General features: G+C 37.9%; 1 protein-coding gene across 1 annotated transcript in view; it reads left to right on the top strand.

The window, feature by feature from the left end:
- LOC150103805 (sarcosine dehydrogenase, mitochondrial-like) overlaps positions 1-22089 on the top strand; it is a 383814-nt gene that overhangs the window by 146649 nt on the left and 215076 nt on the right. The window contains exon 13 of the mRNA XM_090397147.1: positions 7316-7429. Within this exon, the coding sequence (XP_090253273.1) occupies positions 7316-7429 (114 nt within the window). The remainder of the gene's footprint in view (positions 1-7315; positions 7430-22089) is intronic.

The following is a 22089-nucleotide window of genomic DNA, read 5'->3' as shown; positions in this document are numbered from 1 at the left end:
TGTTGAGCAGCAGCTGCACATGTTCCAATGAGCTTAGTACTAAATGGGAGAATTATTGATGCTGTTTCAGATAAACATTTCCCATGGAAATATTTATAGAATGCACATGTTGCCAAAACCAAATGTCTTTGCAAAAGTGGAAGGAGTGAGTTGGTAAGGGATGGGTTATTAATAAGTCTAAATGCTCTCTTCTGTACTGAGTCAAGCATTCTGAGGGAGCTTTTAGGGGTCCCAGTCCAAATGTGAGAGCAATATTCAATAGCTGGGCAGATGTGTGATTTGTATAAGGTTAATGGCTATTCAGAGGTGAAGCGTCTTGAGCAAAAGAGAAGTCCTAGTTTTTGAAAGATCAGGATGCAATGGTTGTAATGTATTTATGCAAGGAGAGGCTTGATGTCAGGATAATTCCAAGAAGAGAAATCTCATCTTGTCTGGAAATTTGGGTATTGTCAAAAGTAATAATGGGAGAAAATGGTTCTTTTTTTCTGAGAATAAGACAGAACTAGGTTTTATTAGCAATGAAATTGACAAGGTTATCTGAATCCCATTGGAGAATGGCTTAGAGATCAGAATTGAGGGCAGTGGTGGTTAATGTTCTGTAGGTTGAGGTTATTTGTGTAGAGTAAGGTTTATCAAATGAAAGGGAGGAGTGCAATATATGCTGTCATCTGCAAAACTGGGTATTGGGTTGGAGGTCAACTGAAGTAGATCATTGATATATAATAGGAAGAGGGTTGATGAGAGGACAGAACCTTGTGGAACCCCCAGAATTAGTTGAATGGTGAGAGAATAAGGAACCATTCACCACCACACATAGTGTGTATCCAGGCAGAAGGCTAACAATCCAACTACTACAGAAGTCCTGAGGCAGACCAAATGATGGTAGTTTGCATAGTAAACCTTTGTGCCAGACCTGGTCAAAAACTTTGGAGATATCGAGTGCAATCACTTGAGATTCACCAAACTTCTCCATGGCATTTTGTCCAGAGATGGGTGACATATATGATCAGATCTCCTGCTGATTGCCAGTGACAGAATCCATACTTGCAGTCATTTATTAGGTGGTTGTAGGAGTTGGGAAATTATGATTTTTTCCCATTACTTTAGACAGGACTGAGGTGAGTGAGATAGGGTGGTAGTTAGACAGCAGTGATTGTTGCCCTTCTTGGGAATGGGTTGAATATAGGCCAATTTCCAGTCTGTCGTATAGATACCAATAGAGTAAGATAGCATATATGGGCAACATAGGATAGGAGTCAGTACTAGTGCACAAACTTTCAGGACAATTGGAGAAATGCCATCAGGACCAGGAGACTTTTTTGTGTCTAGTTTGGACAGTATTTTTCTGATCTATTTCTGGAAAAAAAATATAAGGGGCATTGTATGTTGGGCATCTGGAATGGTGTGGGGGGGGGCATTTACTATAGTCAGTTATGTGTACATTGGAAGAAAAGTGAAGCCAGGAGATTGTTTTTTTCTGTGGATGATGATGATGATGCAGTAGAGCCATCTGGGTATGATTGGGGTGTGAATAGTGTTGGGCAAAAGTTACGACCAATTGTTTTGGCAAGAGACCAAAAGGCTCAGCTGCTGTTTGGACAGGCTGCTGGTTTCCTGCTTTTTTTTTTTGAACTCTGTTTTGGAAGCATTGATAGTTTTTTGCATCTATTTCGGGCTTGAGTATAAGCTCTAAAGGAGGATAGAGTTCTTGATGTGAGCCAGTTATAGTATGTTTGATTTTTTTCATTTGTACAGCCTTGGCACATTTTTAGGAAAACTAGGGTTTAGTTAGGGAACAGCAGTTCAGAGTAGTGTGGGGAATGTATTATTATTATTATTATTCCAGGCAACTCCAAGGAGTCGACAGACTCATCAAGGGAGGCCCTAACATCATGTCAAGAACAACTACGCGACATTCACACAGTATCTATCATACCTTGCCTTGAACTCATTCACAGTCGTAACACCCACCACAGACTCTGGCAGCTTATTCCACTCATTCACCACTCTCCAAATAAAAAAACTAGCTCTAACACCCTTGTTAACCACATTCTTGCCCAGCTTCCATGCATGGCCCCTAGTCTTCCCACCATCAGTCCTATTTTCAAAAATATCTTCTGGATTAATCTTATAGTAACCCTTCAGTAATTTGAATGTCTCAATCATATCACCCCTTTTCTGCCTATCGACCAATTTTTGCAACCCACAAATCTTCATCCTATTCTCATAAAGTTCATTCCACAGACCTGCTATCATCTTGGTCACTCGTCTGGATCCTCTCCACTTCCTCCCCATCACGAAGAAACCCTGGCACCCATAACTGCACAGTAGTCCAGATGGGGTCTTATCAAGGCTCGATACAGAGGAACAATAACTTGTTTGTCTCTGCATGTTAAAGTATTTTAAGAAGCCAAGTGATTTGATGAGCTGATTTAGCCACTTTTGCAATGTGCCCCCTAAACTTCAATTCCCTATCCACCAACACTCCCAAATCCCTGGCCTCGTCAATCTCCTGGAGTACGGTTCCACCAATGTGATATACTGCTGCTATTCTTTTCACCCCAAAATGCATAACCTTACACTTTGTCACATTAAATTGACATCCATTTTTCCTAGCCCAGTCCTCCAAACTATCCAAATCATCCTGTAAAATTTTGACATCCTGTGCACTCACAATTGCTCTACCCAACTTTGCATCATCAGCAAACAAGTGAGCACTTCCTCTCAGATCCTTTCCTATATCATTGATGAACAAATTGAAAAGTAGTGGTCCAAGAACAGATCCCTGCGGCACACCACTAGTCACAAGCCATCTTTTAGACTCAACTCCAGAATAAACCACTCTCTGGTATCTCTCCATCAACCACCCTCCTATCCATCTCACCAACCCTATATTCATCCCCATCTGCTCCAGTTTACTGATTAGAGTTCCATGTGGTATCCTGTCAAAGGCTTTGGCAAGGTCCAGTAGAATCACTGTAAATCCATTACCCTTATCCAGTTCAGCCGTTACTGTGTTATAAAATGTGAGCAAGTTACTGAGGCATGATCTACTTCACAACACCATGTTGTCCTCCATACAAATTCCCAATCTATCCAATTATGTATTCTTTTCTTGACTAATTTCTCTAAGACCTTGACAACAATTCCTGAAATGCTAATCGGTTGGTAATTTACAACAGCAGTCTTGGAACCACCTTTATGCAGTGGAACTATTTTCCCCTCTTTCCACCCCTCGGAACTAACCCAGACCTGAGACTCAAATTAAACAAAATGGTGGAGGGTACTGACAATTCTTTAGCTGCTTCTCGTACAACATGAGCTGGTATACCATCCAATCCCACAGATGTATTGACATTGAGGTTATGCAATAGACTACTCACCTCCACTTCATTCACCACAATTCCCGTATAATCTACTGGTTCATTCGTTTCTGCAGTGTCACAACCTGGAGTATATATTCTTGCAAAGTGTTAACTCAGTAACTCAACCATATTGACTGATTCAGTTACCTCCCTACCATCGGCATTCTTTAAAATCATTCTGCCATATACGTTTTTCCTTTTATTTGCAATATATCGAAAAAACTGTTTAGGATTCTCTTTAACCTGCATGGCCAATGTTCTTTCGTAATCCTTTTTTGCTTTTCTTACCACACTCGTTACCCTTCTGGCCTGCGCTTTATACCATTCATGTTTTCTCCTTAAATTCCCTCCATAGTTGTTTCTTTTTTTTGCAGCTCAAGCTTAATGGTGTTATTCATCCATTTAACACCTACTTGATTTATTATTCAGACTCTAGGTATACAGTCAGCCATTGCTTCATGCAAACACTTCTTAACTGCCTCTCATGCACTATCAACTTCTAGTCCTTGCAGTTGTACATGCCATGGCACTGAATCAATCAAACTCCTAAGCTTGTCATACTTTCCAGCCCGATAATTCCACATGTACCCTGTCTTAATTGTAAATTCCACATCTTTAGCCACCTCCCAAGTCAAGACCCTATGATCAATCTCACCAATTGGTGGCAATGTGGTCATATTTGTTACAGCCAAATCCTCGGATGTAATTACTAGGTCAAGCACTCTCTGACCCCTAGTATTTTCCATTACATGTTGTCGCAGATAGTTATCCCTTAATAACCGCATAAAATCCAATTCCTTCCTCCTGTGTGTCCTCTCCTCACTCCAATCAATGCGGCCATAGTTGAAATCTCCCATAATAATTACCCTCCTTCCACTCATTTCTTCTATTTGCTTGTGTTAATAGTCCTCTGTCTTCTCCACCATCTTTTCCATCACCTGGTCTATAGCAGCATCCAGTTGTATATTTTGTTCTGCTAGCCACAATCTCACACCAAATGGTGTGAGATTGTGGCTCTTTTCTCTATCCTGCAATTCAACTTCTATTCTCCTTGGCTGCAGCTCATCAGCTATCATCAACAATACTCCTCCCCCCATTTTATTCTCCCTGTCATTCCTGAACATGCTATATCCATCACATTCAATCCCACTAGCTATATCATCTACAGTTAACCATGATTCACTAATGCCAATAACCTGTGGTCTGGAAGTGCCAACCATGGCCAAAAACTCTTCCTTCTTGTTCCTAATACTCCTAGCATTATTGTACATGAATTTAAGACCCCCCATTAGTCCCATCTCTACCTTGATGCCTTATATTAACTATCCCATTCTGATTTGTTGTCCTTATTTGCTCGGGCGTATTGTACTCATTTATACATTCAACTGCCTCCCTAAGGTCTGTATATCTACTCCCCTCCCTTAATAAATCTAGTTTCCCTTTGCACATCCACTACATTCAGCAACACTTTTTCAAGTCTCCTTACAAAGGATACTTTTTCAAGTATCCTTTTGCCCATCGAACTCACTCCACATATCCACAAATTCCACACCACTCGTCATACATAACCCACGCATAAAGTCATTTGCAATTATGGCCCTCCTTTTAAACACTTCACTGCCATGCCATGGCAAAAGACTAATCATCCTAACTCTCTCACTCTTTTCTTTTGCTACCTCAAACGGTTCATTCCGGTCCTCTATCGTTTCCATTTTATCTCCTTTCAAATCATTCGTACCTGCCACAACAATCATTTCTTTCACTCTTTCCTTTTGCTCTCTAATAGACTCGGTTACATCCTTTATGGTCGCACCAGGTTGGTACGATTTTGTGAAATCCTCTACTAACACACCTCGTAATGAGTCTCCATACAGCACTCTCTCCTTCATTTTGTTTATGTTCACACTCATACGCTTATTTTTCCTATCATACTTTTTATTATTGGCTGGTACGCTCAGTCGACTTTTGTTCATATGTTCTAGCTGCCATTTTGCCCTTTGTATCGCTCCACTCAACAATGTGATCTCACTCATTGCATCTATCTCATCTTTTTTATTCTCTGTAAAACCATTAATTTGCTCTGAATTAATACCATCATTCACACTTTCTACATTCACGCCCTCGCAATTCTCTGGTACAACCTTGCCATTTCTTGTCATATTACCATTTATTTCATTCTGAAGTTTGACAAAAATATCACACTCACTACCTGAAATACACTTTAATTCCTCATTCTCCTTACATTTTCTACACACATTCACTCCTTTATTATCATCTAACCATACTCCGACTGCACTTCGCAAAGCATACATTTCGCAGATAGTACACTGAATCATCTGCTTTATATTACCGTTATTACCATTATTGAATAAAGATGGCGAACCATCATTACTGGCAGCCATTTTCCTTCGTACGGGAGCCATATTCACTTCTAATGTATTTTATCAAATTATAAAATGAAACACCAAAAACACACAAACAGACATACTAAGATACTCAAGGCAAACAAAACTACATAATATTCACGTAAATTTATCAATGATAACTTAAAATAACACTTATCTTATTGGGAGCTCTCAACAAACATAAACGATTATGAATCTCTCTAGCGGCAACCCAATATATGTTTTCATGCCGGTGACGATTACTTTGGTAATAAGTTTGATGCAAATGTTTGGGTTGCAAGGCCAGAAGCAATAGTCCAACCATGAAAATGAGGCATAGAAGTCGTGGAGGCTGTCCCAGATGGCACTGTTATAATGCTGAACTACTCTTGTATGGGAGTGGCTGTGTCAGCATTGTTGCATGGGGGGGGGGGAATGAGCCCTAGATTGTGGTCAGAATTACCTAGGTGCGCACTACATTCACTGTGTATTTGGAAAGGTCGTTGGTGAGGAACATACTTGTAATAATATAACAATATACTTATTTGAGTAATACACTTGTAAAATGTTATGATTACTTTAACAGAATGGGAGAGGAAATTTAGCAAAATGTGACCATTGCCAGAATGGCAGGAAAAAAAGACTACATTCAGGATCTGGGCATATTGATACAGTTAGTAGTGATTTTGAAGACTGAAATGTAGGCTCTGGTAATATTGAAGACTTGAGAAATTACAGATGAATTTGAAAGAAAATCTTTCTCCCACTCTTTTGATGGCATATATCAGGAAAATTGGAGAAAATGATTTTGATTTAATTTGAAACCAGTTAAATGAGAGAAGACCTGCATTTCTCATCAAGAGCCTATAAAAAATAGTAGAAAACTGACTATAACTTTTCATCTGCTGTTCAGTCATTACCTTTGCATGGTGCACATGAGAATGAGCTGGCAATTTGGACATAATTTACTAAATTTTATTGTGCTAGTTGAAACTAATGCATTATCATGGTCCTATGTAATTAAATGACATACCAATTGAAGTATCATCAAATTAAAAGGCCATTCAGTTTTCATCAGAGAAGTGGGATGAATAGTAGTTCAGCTACAGGAAAAATCTCAATCATGTGGTACATGAAAAATTGAAGATAGTATTGTCAACATAAGAAGCATATACAATGTCTTAAAATTGTGTGATATTCAAAATATAAAATAAAATAAAACACTTAATTTGACTGCAGACAACCACAATTGTTCCTGTGTGCAAAATGTAGGTCGCTGCAATCAAGGAATTAATGTAACTATAGATCTCTGTGGTATGAGAACTGTAGATCTCATCATGTATTTTGTTACTTATTTTAACTTATTAGTAACTTATTAATATTACTTATTAGTAATCACCGATACTTTTATAGTTTACTATATTCGGCATGAAACTCTCTGATTCCAATCTCTGAGTTTCTTATTCAGTTTTTAAAACAATGTGGGATTTAATATCCCCTTAATTTAAATAATATTTATTTTAATTTTTTTTCAACCATATCCTCATAAATGTTGTTATCATGCAGGTTTTGGAGTATGACTATTATGGTTATTATGGCCACTCTCGACATGAAAAATATGATTATGAAGAAAAATTAAAACAGGATTACTCTTTTGGATTTCCCAAACATCATAATATTGTAAGTTATCGCTTAATTAAAAATTAAAATCTATAAATAACAGAATATTATTTTTTTACTATTTCAGTTTCTAAAATTTGATTTCTTTTTATGATATTATACTGCAAAGTGTTAACAATTAGTTAATTAATTTTTAATGTAAGCATTGGCATTAAAATGTTTCTCAGAGAAACCTAATCTCTACAGAGTACATTTCTCATGTTGCAGATGGAGGATCCCAACAGATATGATTTGGGTGATCTGAATATATTGAATAAAGGCTGGTGGACCAACAAGACCTTAGGGGTAATCTTGATAGTAAGGGAAGTGGTATTCCTAGGGCTCTCTAGCTGGGTTTGTTCTTTCCTTACTCTCACTTTGAGCCAGATCCCATTTGTTCACCTGTTCTGTATGGTCTCTCTTGATCAACTCTTATTTATTTCAAATCCCAATGCTATTAGAGTAGAAAGAGCTCACAGTCAGAATGAAGACAGTCTTCTGATTTTTTTTTTTTTTTTTTTTGTGGAAAGAGAACTATGGGAAATCTATTGAAAATATAACAAAACATATATCCATAGTAAAATGTTTAACAACTTATAATGAAATTTACAAATATATTTAATTTGTGTCTCACAAGCCATCATCAGTTGAAGAGAATATATTATGGAAATTCAAATACAACACTTATCTTTTCATGTGGTAGGTGCAGTGCTAGGTTTTTTTTTATATTTTTGTGATACATGAGTACATATGCAAACAAAAGTATATGGACACCTAGTTGTGGTCAGAAAATGCATTTTTATTACATTTCTGATACCGAGTGGGATTACCTTTGGCCTGAATGACAGCAACTACCCTTCAAGGCATGCATTCAACCAATTTCTAATACATTGCAACAGGAATTTCTTGTGTTCCTTGCACAAAGCTGAAAACATGCAAGGGTCACTGCCGAAGTACCTCCACAGTATCAGAAGCATGAAGCTGTCCAGGTAGCCATCAGATGTCATGGTTTTGGGCAAGTCCGCCAATGGAGCATTCCCCCATCCAACTGAAACATCTCCATACCATTACTGAGTCCCCACCAGACTTCACAGTTGGAATGATGCAGTCTTGATAACTTCACAGTTGGCAAGACCACACATCACCCCCCCCCCTCGATGCCAAACAACGTTTGGCAATAACGAGGAGTCATGTGTAGCTTGTTTGCCAGCAGCTTTCCCATAGTAACCAAAGGCATGCAATTCTCTGTAGACAGTTCTAGTGCTGACAGATGTCCCTGCAGCATTTTCTAGGTCGACTGCTAGGTCCACCATTGACATTTGGTATACTTGAACATTTCAAGACAGAGGTCATTGATCTCAGTCAATGAGTGTCTGTGGCCTCCCAGTGCATTTTCTGCTGTGGTAGCACCATCTACTTTCTGCCTACAAATGACATAAGCAATGGTGGAATTCAACCTAGATGTGACACTCAACTACCAACTACCATCGGAAGTGTGTCAATTCAGCTAAACATGGCATCTTGATATAAAGTACAATGCAAAATATGCAGCACATCCCACCTTTTATTACTGGACTTCCAGATACACCTTGAATATTTGCATGTGGTAAGATCTGAAATTTGAATGGCACGTAAGGTGTCCAGATACTTTTGTCAACCTAGTGTATATCATTATCATCAGCTTCGTCATCAAATTCCTGACATATACCCTCAGAGGGTGTACATATTATTATGATAGCACTACATGAAAAAGTCATTATTACAAGTTCCTATTGACAATTTTCCTTGAAATTAATCTATTATCTGTCAAAACTTCAAAATTATCAAATCGTATATTTTTCTCTTCTAAGACACTTTTTACTGCATCATTCCAACTAGATCTTGGTTTTTCTTTGGGTATATTTCCTACCATCATGGGAAGAAACTTTTTTTGCTAATCTTTTCTCTTCCATTCAATTTAACTGACCATACCACCTTAGATTATCTCTGCTAACACATTGCCAAATGCTAACAGTATCAAGTTATTTCCAGATATCCTCATTTTCTGACATATTACCACTATTGATGACATCTATTCATGCTTCTAATCTTTCTCAGAACTCTCATGTCTGTGGTCTCCAATCTTTGGTCAAGTTTATTATTTCTTCCTATTTCTCAGATCCACAAGCTAAAATTGGGTGGAACACTGTCTTGTACACAGTTAGTCTAGTGTTTTTAATTAATTTCTCAATTCCATATAAATTTATTCAGTTGACTTTGTTAGACCAGTGCTTCGTGAGTGTTGGTTCTTAATTTTGAATATGACTTATCAATTGCTTCCTTGTGGCCAGGGATCCTAAAATTCTCCCTGGGTCACGGACTCTAACAAATTTATTTGTTCTGCGCCAGTTAGAGTTGTCTATCTTAATAAACTGTGGGCCCTTTCCCTGATCTAGATAACTATTCTGCTTGACTCTAATCAGGCAGGTTGGTGTCCGGATTTTTTGGGGGGGGGGGGGGGGGAGATTGCAGTCGTGCCCTTTTCTAGCCTTAATATTACTTAATCACTCTTTCCCCTTTTTGTCACGGTCCGTATTTTGGTGATTGGCAGTGTCGTTCTCAAACACAATTCGATGACCAGGATTCAACTATAAACATAAAGTTTTATTTTACGCTATCAGTATACATGAAACATAAATCAATCAATTCTTTAATTCCCTTAAATTAGATTAAACACTTTAAGTAGCATTACATGACATTTTAGAATATGACATTATTATTCCTAATACCTCCAAGGAGTCCGAAGACTCATCGCGGGAGGACATCTTCAACTGTCTCTACACCTTACCTCTACTACGAATCAACGCCATCTACCGCCCACCTCCAACACCACCACAACTAGTAATTTTTGTCTGTAAATTGCGTGTGTTCTGAAGGGCCGATTTGTATGTATGCGGGATGAAAAACCTGAGTTTCCGGGAGAAAAAACCCTGCTACCTCCGTATGAGATCGGCTAACTCACCATATCTATTATCTTCTAAGAGAGGGCATGCACATAGGTATATACTAAGAATTGTCTAGACATGTATCTTTAGGGAGACAGCTAAGATAACATACAAATACAAATTCTTTTGCAAAGATCACATAATATGGCTTTGGACTACCAGTCCAATGTCCTTAAAAGTTCCACTAACTAACAAAATAGTCTCAATCTTCCTTTCTGCAAATGTGCTTAAACCGAATTTTTCATTCAACGCTCCCTCTTGAAATTTAAATAGGTCAAAATTGCCTTACCATTTCTTGTAGCATACAGTCTCCTTCAATCACCACGTGCGAGTCACGTGCATATCCTGGTTGGACCTTTCTTCACTCTGCAGATAGCTTTCCCATCTCATGGATTGACGCGCATTGGATTTTCGGCATCGTTGGGAAACATCTAAGGTGCTTGTCTGGAACTTCTGTATCCTACAGGAGGGACATCAGGGTTCAGGTTTCATTTTGGACCTGAGCCTTTTTTCGTTGGTCTACACTTGGTAGTTTTTTGTCGGACCTCCTTCTCACGTCACACTTCTTTCACCTTCTTCCCCCACTCTCTCGATTTTCTGACCATCAACTCCCTTTTTCTCCTGCAGCTTACAGTCACATCAAAGACTTTCATCTCGAACCCGTGAGAGAGCTCCTCCCAGAGAATTTGCAAAATCTCGCTTGTAAGGTTCAACAATGGGTTGAACCTTACAAGTTAGACATAGTTGCAAGGTTGCATAGGAATGCATAGTGTCATAGAATCTGTCCTTCTGTTGATTGTCAAAATTTCCCCTTTTTTTTTTTTTTGTTGCAATATACACATTATTTTCCACTTCCAATTTACACACATATATTTCCCTTTTAATTCACACATATTAATATTTTACAATGCTTCCTCTCCATTGGGTGAATAGATATACACTTAATTATATGATACACTTCACCCCATTTCCTTATTTCTTTCTAGTACAATTTTCGCCAGCAGTACAGGTATTTTCTTTATTTAGGCTCCGTTCTTGTTAGATCCTGAATGAGGGTCTGTCTATCAGAGGCAGGCCTCATTCACGATCTAACAACTTCATGCTATACCAACTTTGCTAATTCTGCCATCTATTTCCATATTTAACTTGTCATCATTTTTTTTTTTTTTCCTCTCTTTCATCTGTTTTTTCTGAAGGGAAAGCATGGTAAAGTACTGCTTATGATAAGTGACGACTTATGTCCTCTAAGAGTGGATACTTTGGAAGGCAGTGACGCTAATGATTTTAAAAGCACATGGTGTGAGGTGGAGGTGTGCAACACAGGATATTTACTGGTGTGTTGCTACAAACCAAGGAGCACAAAGGGTGGGGACCAGGAGATGTTTAAACAGTTGAGCTTGGCAAGTGCAAGAAGAATGATTGTTATGGGAGATTTTAACTAAGGGGGTGCTTAAGGGTCAAAGCTGTATAACTGAGAGGAGACCTACACATAGCCTTTAAAGGAATGCAGAGAACCGTCCAGGGCTTCTGACCTAATGTCCATTCCTCACCTTCTCGTGGTGCACTCTGTTGGGTATCTACTTGGATACTGAATGAACGATGATGGGCTAGCAATTTGGGATTTAGCCGACCAAATTGTATTCTTATTAGTTAAACCAAAATAAAAAATGATGGCACAACGTGACAAAATTTCATGCCGGCTGGGGCGTCGCCCGGTTAAACAAGGCCCACGTTGTTTTCACCAGGGAACCAGGGCAAACAGTGAAAGGTCAGCTACTGGAACAAATCTGAAAACACACCCAACTCAACATCACCAGAGTTAAAGATGTACTATCAACATAAGAAGCATGAATGGCAAAGAAATGGAGTTAGCTGAGGAATTAGATAAGTACCAGATCGACATAATAGGAGTGACTGAAACAAAAAAGACCAAAACTGGTGAGATCTTTCTGAGCAATAAATACAAAATGTTATATTCAGGCAATGACAATCAAGGAAAAGAAGGAGTAGCCATAGTATTCAACACAAAATACGAGGCTAATCTTCTTGAATGGCAGGCAGTCCCAAGTAGAGTAATGTGGGCAAATATGAGAATGGGGAACTGGACAATGAGACTTATTTGTGCTTATGGTCCCACAGAAGGTTCTACTAAGGTAGAAGTGGAGGAATATTTTGATGCTTTAGAAAAAGCAACTGACACAATGAAAAAGGAAAAGTTGGTCCTTGTTGGGGATCTAAATAGCAGAGTAAGAAATGATTGTGAGACACACAAAAATATTTTGTGAAAATTTGGAGAAAAGAGCAAAGCTAATAATAATGGCAAATATCTGTTGGATTTCTGCTCAGGACATGGACTGGTTATTACTAACACCATGTTCCAACATAAAAATGTGCACAAATTCACATGGAGAGAAGAGGCAAGGAATAAGAAAAGTCTCATTGACTATGTTATTGTTGATAATGATGTTTTCTCCCTGGTGCAGGACACCAGAGTGTACAGAGGATTTGAAATTGGAAGTGATCACTCTTTAGTCTTGAGCAGGATAAAATTGAATTTCATATTGAAAAGAATAACATGTAAGAAAGTTTTCAAGCGAATAAAAGTTGAGCAGTTCTCAGATGTGAACTGTAGGCTAAAATACACAAAGATTATTGAAGAAAAATTGAAAGAGTTTGATAACAGGAATCGACCCTTGGAGATTTAGTAGCAGGCCTTGAAGAAAGCCCTGATTGATTCAGCTAGAGAGGCACGTGGTGAAGTTGTCTGCAAGGATAGAAAAATCAGAACTCCATGGTGGACACAGGAAGTTAAACAGGCAGTGAAGGAAAAGAAGAAAGCATATCAAAAGTTCCTGTCAAATAAGTCAGCTTGTGCTATTAGAGAATACAGAGACAAATGCAAGAATGCTAAACACTGTGTAAAACTAGCTAAATAAAAGTCATGGGAGAACTTTTGCAAGAATATAGAAAATAAATATCAAGAAGGTGGCAAAATATTCTGTAGGTTGTCAAAGAAGCTTAGAAATGGAGGAAAGAGTGCTGTAAAAGGAGTTAGAGATGATAAAGGTGACATGAAAATGGAAGAAAAAGATATCCTTGAAGTATGGAGTAATTACTTTGGAAAACTGCTAAATAAAACCAGCAGTGATGACAGCACAGTGGTAAAAAACACTGACCAGGCATACAGTCAGGAATACATATCCATACTTGAAGTAGAAAAAGCCATCAAAGGCTTAAAATGTGGAAAGGCAGCAGGAGTAGATGATATTCGACCAGAATATCTGAAGTATGGTGGTATAAAAGTCTTACAGTGGCTGCACTGCATAGTTCAGAAAACCTGGACAGAGGGACGAATTCCCGATGATTGGAGTAGAGCTCTCATAGTACCCATATATAAAAAGGGAAATAAAACTGAATGTGAGAATTACAGAGGTATTTCCCTACTAAGTGTTCCTGGCAAGATCTATGCAAGTATACTTGAGAAACAATCGAGAAGAATTGTGGAAGAAAAGCTGGATGAAGAACAAGCTGGATTCAGCAAAATAGAGGCTGTCAGGATCAGATCTTCACTTTACAACAAATAGTTGAGAAAGCATGGGAATATAACAAAGATCTGTATTTAAGTTTTATCGATCTAGAAAAGGCATATCACAAGGTGCCAAGAGAGAAGCTATTCAGTACGCTAAAGTCATATGGTGTCAATGGGGCATTATATCAAGCAATACTTTGTCTTTATTTAAGTTGTAAGTCAGCAGTTAGAATTGAAGGAAGTACAGAAAGATGGTTTAATGTTAAATCTGGTATGAGACAAGGATGTACATTATCCCCTCTGTTATTCATTATCTATATGGATCACATTATGAAGGAAAGTGGTATTAAACATGATATCAAAATTGGAGATGTTAATGTCAGCTCTTTGCTTTATACAGATGATGTTATACTTCTAAATAAATCTGCTACAAGTCTGCAAGATTCTCTGACTAAATTGAATAACTGTTGTAATAGATATGGTATGAAGGTAAGCATTAAAAAGACAAAGACAATGAAAATAGGCAGAAACACTGAAAATATCAATTGTATTGCGAATGGAGAACTTATAGAACAAGTCAACTATTTCAGCTACTTAGGCACGATTTTTAGTGAAGATGGTAAATTCAATATAGAAATAGACAACAGAATCAGCAAAGCTGGTAGGGTGGGAAGTCAATTAAATAAATTCATAATGAATAAGACAGAAATTAGTCATCATCATCATCATCAAATTCCTGCCATGTACCCTCAAGGGGTGTACAGGGTATGATAGTAATACATGAAAAAATTACATCATTACTAACTTCCTATCTACAATTTTCCTCCAAAGCTGTCTGTTACTTGTCAAGACTCCAACATTATCAGATCTTATATTTCTATCGTCTAAAGCACTTTGTACCCTATCAATCCACCTGTATCTTGGTCTTCCTCTGGGTCGTTTTCCTGCCAACCTGCAGAGAACACTTGTTTTGCTAATATTTTCGCTGCCATTCTATTTAAGTGACCATACCACCTGAGATTAGCTCTGCTAATGCATTCCTGGATGCTGACAGTGCCAAGTTCTTTCCTAATATCCTCATTTTTAATATGATATTGCCATTGATGCCATCTGTTCACACCTCTAATCTTTCTCTGGATTCTCATATCTGTAGTCTCTAGTCTTTGGTCAAGTGTTTTACTTCTGACCCATCTCTCAGATCCATAAGTTAAAACTGGTTTGAACATTGTCTTGTATACAGCTAATTTAGTGTTCCGACTAATTTCTCTCTTATTCCATATGAATTTATTCAGTTGACTTCCCACCATACCAGCTTTGCTGATTCTGTTGTCTATTTCTTTATTGAATTTACCATCTTCAGTAAAAATCATGCCTAAGTAGCTGAAATGTTTTACTTGTTCCACAGGTTCTCCATTCACAACACAGTTGACATTTTCAATGATTCTGCCTATTTTCATTGTCTTTGTCTTTTTATTGCTGACCTTCATACCATATCTATTACAACAGTTATTCAATTTAGTCAGAGAATCTTGCAGACTTGCGGCGGATTTATTTAGAAGTACAACATGATCCGCATAAAGCAAAGAGCTGACATTAACATCTCCAATTTTGATATCATGTTTAATACCACTTTCCTTCATAATGTGATCCATATAGATAATGAATAACAGAGGGGATAATGTACATCCTTGTTTCACACCAGATTTAACATTAAACCATCTTCCTGTACTTCCTTCAATTCTAACTGCTGACTTACAACTCAAATAAAGACTAAATATTGCTTGATATAATGCCCCATTGACACCATATAACTGCAGCATATTGAATAGCTTCTCTATTGGCACCTTGTCATATGCCTTTTCCAAATCGACAAAACTTAAATACAGATCTTTGTTATATTCCCATGCTTTCTCGACTATTTGTCGTAAAGTGAAGATCTGATCCTGACAGCCTCTATTTGGCCTGAATCCAGCTTGTTCTTCACCAAGCTTTTCTTCCACAATTCTTCTCAACCGTTTCTCAAGTATACTTGCATAGATCTTGCCAGGAACACTCAGTAGAGAAATACTTCTGTAATTCTCACATTCAGTTTTATTTCCCTTTTTATATATGGGTACTATGAGAGCTCTACTCCAATCATCGGGAATTCGTCCCTCTGTCCAGGCTTTCTGAACTATGCAGTGCAGCCATTGTAAGACTTTTATACCACCATATCAGCATTTCTGGTCGAATATCATCTACTCCTGCTGCCTTTCCACATTTCAAGCCTTTAATGGCTTTTTCTACTTCAAGTATGGATATGTATTCCTGATTGCATGCCTGGTCAGTGTTTTTTACCACTGTGCTGTTATCACTGCTTGTTTCATTTAGCAGTTTTTCAAAGTAATTACTCCATACTTCAAGGATATCTTTTTCTCCTGTTTTCATGTCATCACCTTTATCATCTCTAACTCCTTTTACAGCACTCTTTCCTCCATTCCTAAGCTTCTTCAACAACCTCCAGAATATTTTGCCACCTTCTTGATATTTATTTTCTATATTCTTGCCAAAGTCCTCCCATGACTTTTGTTTAGCTAGTTTTACACAGTGTTTAGCATTCTTGTATTTGTCTGTATATTCTTTAAGAGCACAAGCTGACTTATTTGACAGGAACTTTTGATATGCTTTCTTCTTTTCCTTCACTGCCTCTTTAACTTCCTGTGTCCACCAGGGAGTTCTGATTTTTTTATCCTTGCACACAACCTCACCACATGCCTCTCTAGCTGAATCAATCAGGGCTTTCTTCAAAGCTTGCCACTGAATCTCCAAGATTTGATTCCTGTTCTCAAACTCTTTCTTTTTTTCTTCAGTAATCTTTGTGTATTTTAGTCTACAGTTCACATCTGAGAGCTGCTCAACTTTTATTTGCTTTAAAACTTTTTTACATGTTATTCTTTTCAATATGAAATTCAATTTTATCCTGCTCAAGACTAAATAGTGATCACTCTTCCAATTTCAAATCCTCTGTACACTCTGGTGTCCTGCACCAGGGAGAAAACATCACTGTCAACAATAACATAGTCAATGAGACTTTTCTTATTCCTTGCCTCTTCTCTCCATGTGAATTTGTGCACATTTTTATGTTGGAACATGGTGTTAGTAATAACCAGTCCATGTCCTGAGCAGAAATCCAACAGATATTTGCCATTATTATTAGCTTTGCTCTTTTCTCCAAATTTTCCCAAAATATTTTTGTATGTCTCACAATCATTTCCTACTCTGCTATTTAGATCCCCAACAAGGACCAACTTTTCGTTTTTCATTGTGTCATTTGCTTTTTCTAAAGCCTCAAAAAATTCCTTCACTTCTACCTTAGTAGAACCTTCTGTGGGACCATAAGCACAAATAAGTCTCATTGTCCAGTTCCCCATTCTCATATTTGCCCACATTACTCTACTTGAGACTGACTGTCATTCAAGAAGATTAGCCTCTTATTTTGTGTTGAATACAATGGCTACTCCTTCTTTTCCTTGATTGTCATTGCCTGAATATAACATTTTGTATTTATTGCTCAGAAAGATCACCAGTTTTGGTCTTTTTTGTTTCAGTCACTCCTATTATGTCGATCTGGTACTTATCTAATTCCTCAGCTAGCTCCATTTCTTTGTCATTCAGGCTTCTTACGTTGATAGTACCGATCTTTAACTCTGGTGATGTTGAGTTGGGGTTTGTTTTCAGATTTGTTCCAGTAGCTGACTTTTCGCTGTTCGCCCTGGTTCCCTTGCAAAAACAACGGGGGTCTTGTTTAACCGGGCGACGTCCCAGCCGGCATGAAATTTTGCCATGGTGTACCATCATTTTTTATTTTGGTTTAACCAATAAGAATACAATCTGGTCGGCTAAATCCCAAATTGCCAGCCCATCCTCGTTCGTTCAGTATCAAAGTAGATACCCAACAGGGTGCACCACGAGAAGGTGAGGATTGGACATTAGATCAGAAGCCCTGGTTGGTTCTCCGCATTCCTTTAAATGCTATGTGGAGGTCTCCTCTCAGAGAAATTAGTCAGAACACTAAATTAGCTGTATACAAGACAGTGTTCAAACCAGTTTTAACTTATGGATCTGAGAGCTGAATTAGAAGTAAAACACTTGACCAAAGACTAGAGACCACAGATATGAGAGTCCTGAAAAAGATTAGAGGCATGAACAGATGGCATCAATGGCAATATCATATTAAAAACGAGGATATTAGGAAAGAACTTGACATTGTCAGCATCCAGGAATGCATTAGCAGAGCTAATCTCAGGTGGTATGGTAACTTAAATAGAATGGGATAGGAAAGATTAGCAAAACAAGTGTTCTCTTCCAAGTTGGCAGGAAAACGACCCAGAGGAAGACCAAGATGTAGGTGGATTGATACGGTACAAAGTGCCTTAGACGTTAGAAATATAAGATCTGATAATGTTGGAGTCTTGACAAGTAACAGACTGATTTGGAGGAAATCAGTCTGTAATCAGAAACGTCCAAATGAAGATCTGAAATGTTATTTTTGAAATCCAAAGTATTTTTTATATAAGTATCAGTTCTTCTAGTTGAAAAAGAGAGTAAATTTGAAGTAAATTCTGGTTATTTTTCCTTTAAAAATAAGTTGTATCAACAAATTGAAGAAACAGCAATGGGTAATCCTCTTTCTCCTGCTATCTCCAATTTCTTTATGGAACATTTTGAACAACATATCTTTGACAACATTTCTCCCAGACCTACTCATTGGTTCAGATATGTCGATGACATTTTTGCTGTATGGAATGGCTCTTCTGATGAACTTCAACAATTTCTCACTAAGTTAAACGCATTTCATCCTAGGATCAAGTTTACCCTAGAAGTATAATCGAATAAACAGTTAGCTGTTTTAGATCTTCTAATTCTTTGCCAACCAGATGGTAACCTACATTTCTCAGTTTATAGAAAGAAGATTCATACAGGCCATTATATCCATGCGGAATCGCATCACCATCCCAGTCAAAAGGCAGGAACTATTAAAACATGGTTCATCGGGCTCACTCCTTTTGTTCTTCAGACGATCTTTTACAGAAAGAACTACAATATATAACTTCTTCCTTTCTATCTAATGGTTATGAGAATTGCTTCATTAAAAGAACTTTGAGTAGTTTTAATATGTCTTCCTCTTCAACACAGAAGAAATAACGCGCATTACTATCCCTTATGTACAAGGCATCAGTGAACGTATAGCAAAAGTTTTAAAACCACTGAATATTTTTGTTGCCTTTCGACCGTTGAGAAAAATCTCCACCTTTCTCACTTCTCCTAAGGACAAGTTTCCACATCTTAATCATCCAGGTGTCTACCAGATTCCGTGCTCTTGTGGATTATCTTATTTCGGACAAACGGGAAGATCTGCCTCTATTTGGCTAGAAGAACACCAATCTTATATTGAATACTTTTAACCTGAAAAGTCTGGACTTGCAGAACATGCCATCTTCACCAGACACAGAGTTCATTGGAAAAAGACAAAAGTTCTTCACAAAAGTCAGTTTCTCATGAAACGTCTTTATAAAGAAACATGTGAAACTCTACTTTAATCTCCTAACTTAAACAGATCCGACGGCTTATGTCTATCCCCTTTATGAGAGATAGTACTTTACAAGTCAGCTCATCTTTCCTAACTTTTTATTGTATCGATATTTTTTTTTTTTTTTTTTTTTTTTTTAAGGAAAGTTATTGACCTTTTTAGTTATCTTACACCAGCTACTTAGGTGGCGCTTTTGGGAATTGTCAGTTATTGTTTAATTTGAGCTTAATGTACTGAAGATGCCTGTTACACACAGGCGAAAATTATACTATTAAATAATCTTTGTACGTGAGTTTTTTCCGTTATTAATTTTGTATCGATATGTCTACTCACAGCATACCTCTTTTAAAACTTGTAGTTGTTAAGATCTTGGAGAAATTAGTGAAGGACTGTATACAGCATTGGGCAGATGAGGGTAATGTTATCTGTGAGAGTCAACATGGATTTGTTAAGGGGTGCTCTTGTTTTAGTAATATGATTGCCTTTTATAATAAAGTTACAAAAGCATTTGATCAGGGAAAGGCATATACTACCATTTTCTTGTAGTATATGTTTAATGAGTTCAAGGAGTGGTATGATAGACTTTGTGTTTCCTAGGAAGGACCTCCCGTGATGAGTCTTTTGACTCCATGGGGGCCTGAATATGATAAGCTGATATTTAAGTTGCAGCACATGGGTTTGGATGTCAGGTTGATCAACTGGATTCAGGATTGGCTGTCCAATAGGTATCAGAGAAGCAAAGTTTGCACCTGAATTACTTTCAGGAATGGGGCCACTTGTGGTAAAGGTGGTATAAGTTCTCATCACTTACCTTAATATCTCCTATAATGCAAAGCACATCTCCTTGCGGACATGTATAATACTATGCATTAAGGGAAGGGCCACTACCCTGACCAGTTTCGACCTTTATTGAGGTCTCATCAGTGGGAGCCAGACCCAGATGTGGTGATACCTAGGTGAAAGTAATGGAGAAGTCATATTTACCTATACGAGTTGCCAAAGGGTGTCACACTCTGTTATTAAAATTCTCTGGATTAGAGATAAGTTTGTGGGAGTTTTTTCACTTGGCTATGCCACTAATTATATATTGGGTTTTATCCTTTATCCAAATGTAAGCAAACAAAATTTGCGCCTGAAGTACTTTCAGGACTCGGGCAACTCATGGTAAAGGAGTTGGTGGGGCAGTATCAAGGAGTCAGAAGGTTACAAGTGGGGTCCAACAGGGCTCAGTACTGGGACCTATATTGTTTAACTTTTATATCAGTGACATTGTCAGTGGATTGCAGGTGAATCCCTTCAAATCTTCTTGCAGGGAAAACCCTGCAAGAGGATTTGAATAAACTAGACAGATGGTCAAATAAATGGGGTTGTTGGTTTAATTCAGCAAAATGTAAGGTCTTGAGGTTTGGGACACATCGATGGGACACTTCATACTCTATTGGAGGAGTCATACTGGAGGAAGTAGGGAAGACAAGAGATCTGGGGTTGATGATTGATAGAAACCTGAAATTCAGGGGACATATTGCAAAGATGGTGAAGGTGACACAGAGGATTACTGCAATACTGAGAAATGCATTGATTTGCAGAGATAAAACTGTTATTATTCTGTTGTATAAGACCCTGATCAGACTACACTTAGACTATTGTTCTCAGATTTGGTTCCCAGGATTCGAAGGGGATAAATTAACTGCGGAAAGGGCCCAGAGGCGGATAGCAAAGATGGTTTCAGGACTGTACAATATTTGTTATGAGGATTGGCTGAGAGAATGTGGACTGTAGCATTTGGTAGATAGAAGAAGGAGTGGTGATATGATTAATACTTTTAAACTGTTGAGAGGTGGTTACAAGATTTACAGTGGGGAGTTCTTTCGCTTGGTGGAATAGCAGGAAAGAGTGATGATAAGGGGCCATTCCTAGAAGTTATGAAAGGAAGCTGTGTGCAAGAGGGTGAGGAGTGATTTCTTTGTATGGAGGGTGGTTGAACCGTGGAATGCATTGCCTAATAAAGTGATGAGAGTGAGAACAGTCAATGAGTTCAAGGAGTGGTATGATAGACTTTGTGTTTCCTAGGAAGGACCTCCCGTGATGAGTCTTTTGACTCCATGGATGCCTGAATAATAATAATAATAATAATCTTAACTGAAGGTTGAGCCTAGATAGCGGAAATGATTTACTTGTTCTATAAGTTCTCCATTCAGAATGCTATTCATGTTTTCAACGTTCTTGCCTATTTTCATTGTCTTTGTCTTTTTATTGCTGATTTTCAAACCATATTTATTCCAGCAGTTATGCGATTTACTCAGGGAATCCTATAGACTTGTATTATATTTATTTAAAGTAAAATAAAGTAAACAGCTGCACCTCCATTTTTCATATCAGGTGTTATGCTTTCCTTCATTATGCGATCAATACAAATGATGAATAACAGTGGAGATGTGCACCCTAGTCTCATGCCCAGCTTAACATTAAACCATCCTCCTGGTACTCCTTCAGTTTTAATTGTTGACTTACAGCTGAAATACAGACTGTGTATTGCTGAATATAATGTCTCATTTCTACTATATAATTGTAACATTTTGAAAAACTTTTCTCTTGGTAC

The sequence above is a fragment of the Typopeltis vanoorti genome, chromosome 8, assembly GCF_054136105.1.
Source record: "Typopeltis vanoorti isolate ZY-2024b chromosome 8, IOZ_Tvanoo_1.0, whole genome shotgun sequence".
Classification (NCBI taxonomy): domain Eukaryota; kingdom Metazoa; phylum Arthropoda; class Arachnida; order Uropygi; family Thelyphonidae; genus Typopeltis; species Typopeltis vanoorti.
The sequence above is the reverse complement of the archived record's forward strand: the minus strand, read 5'-3'. Positions and strand labels throughout refer to the sequence as shown.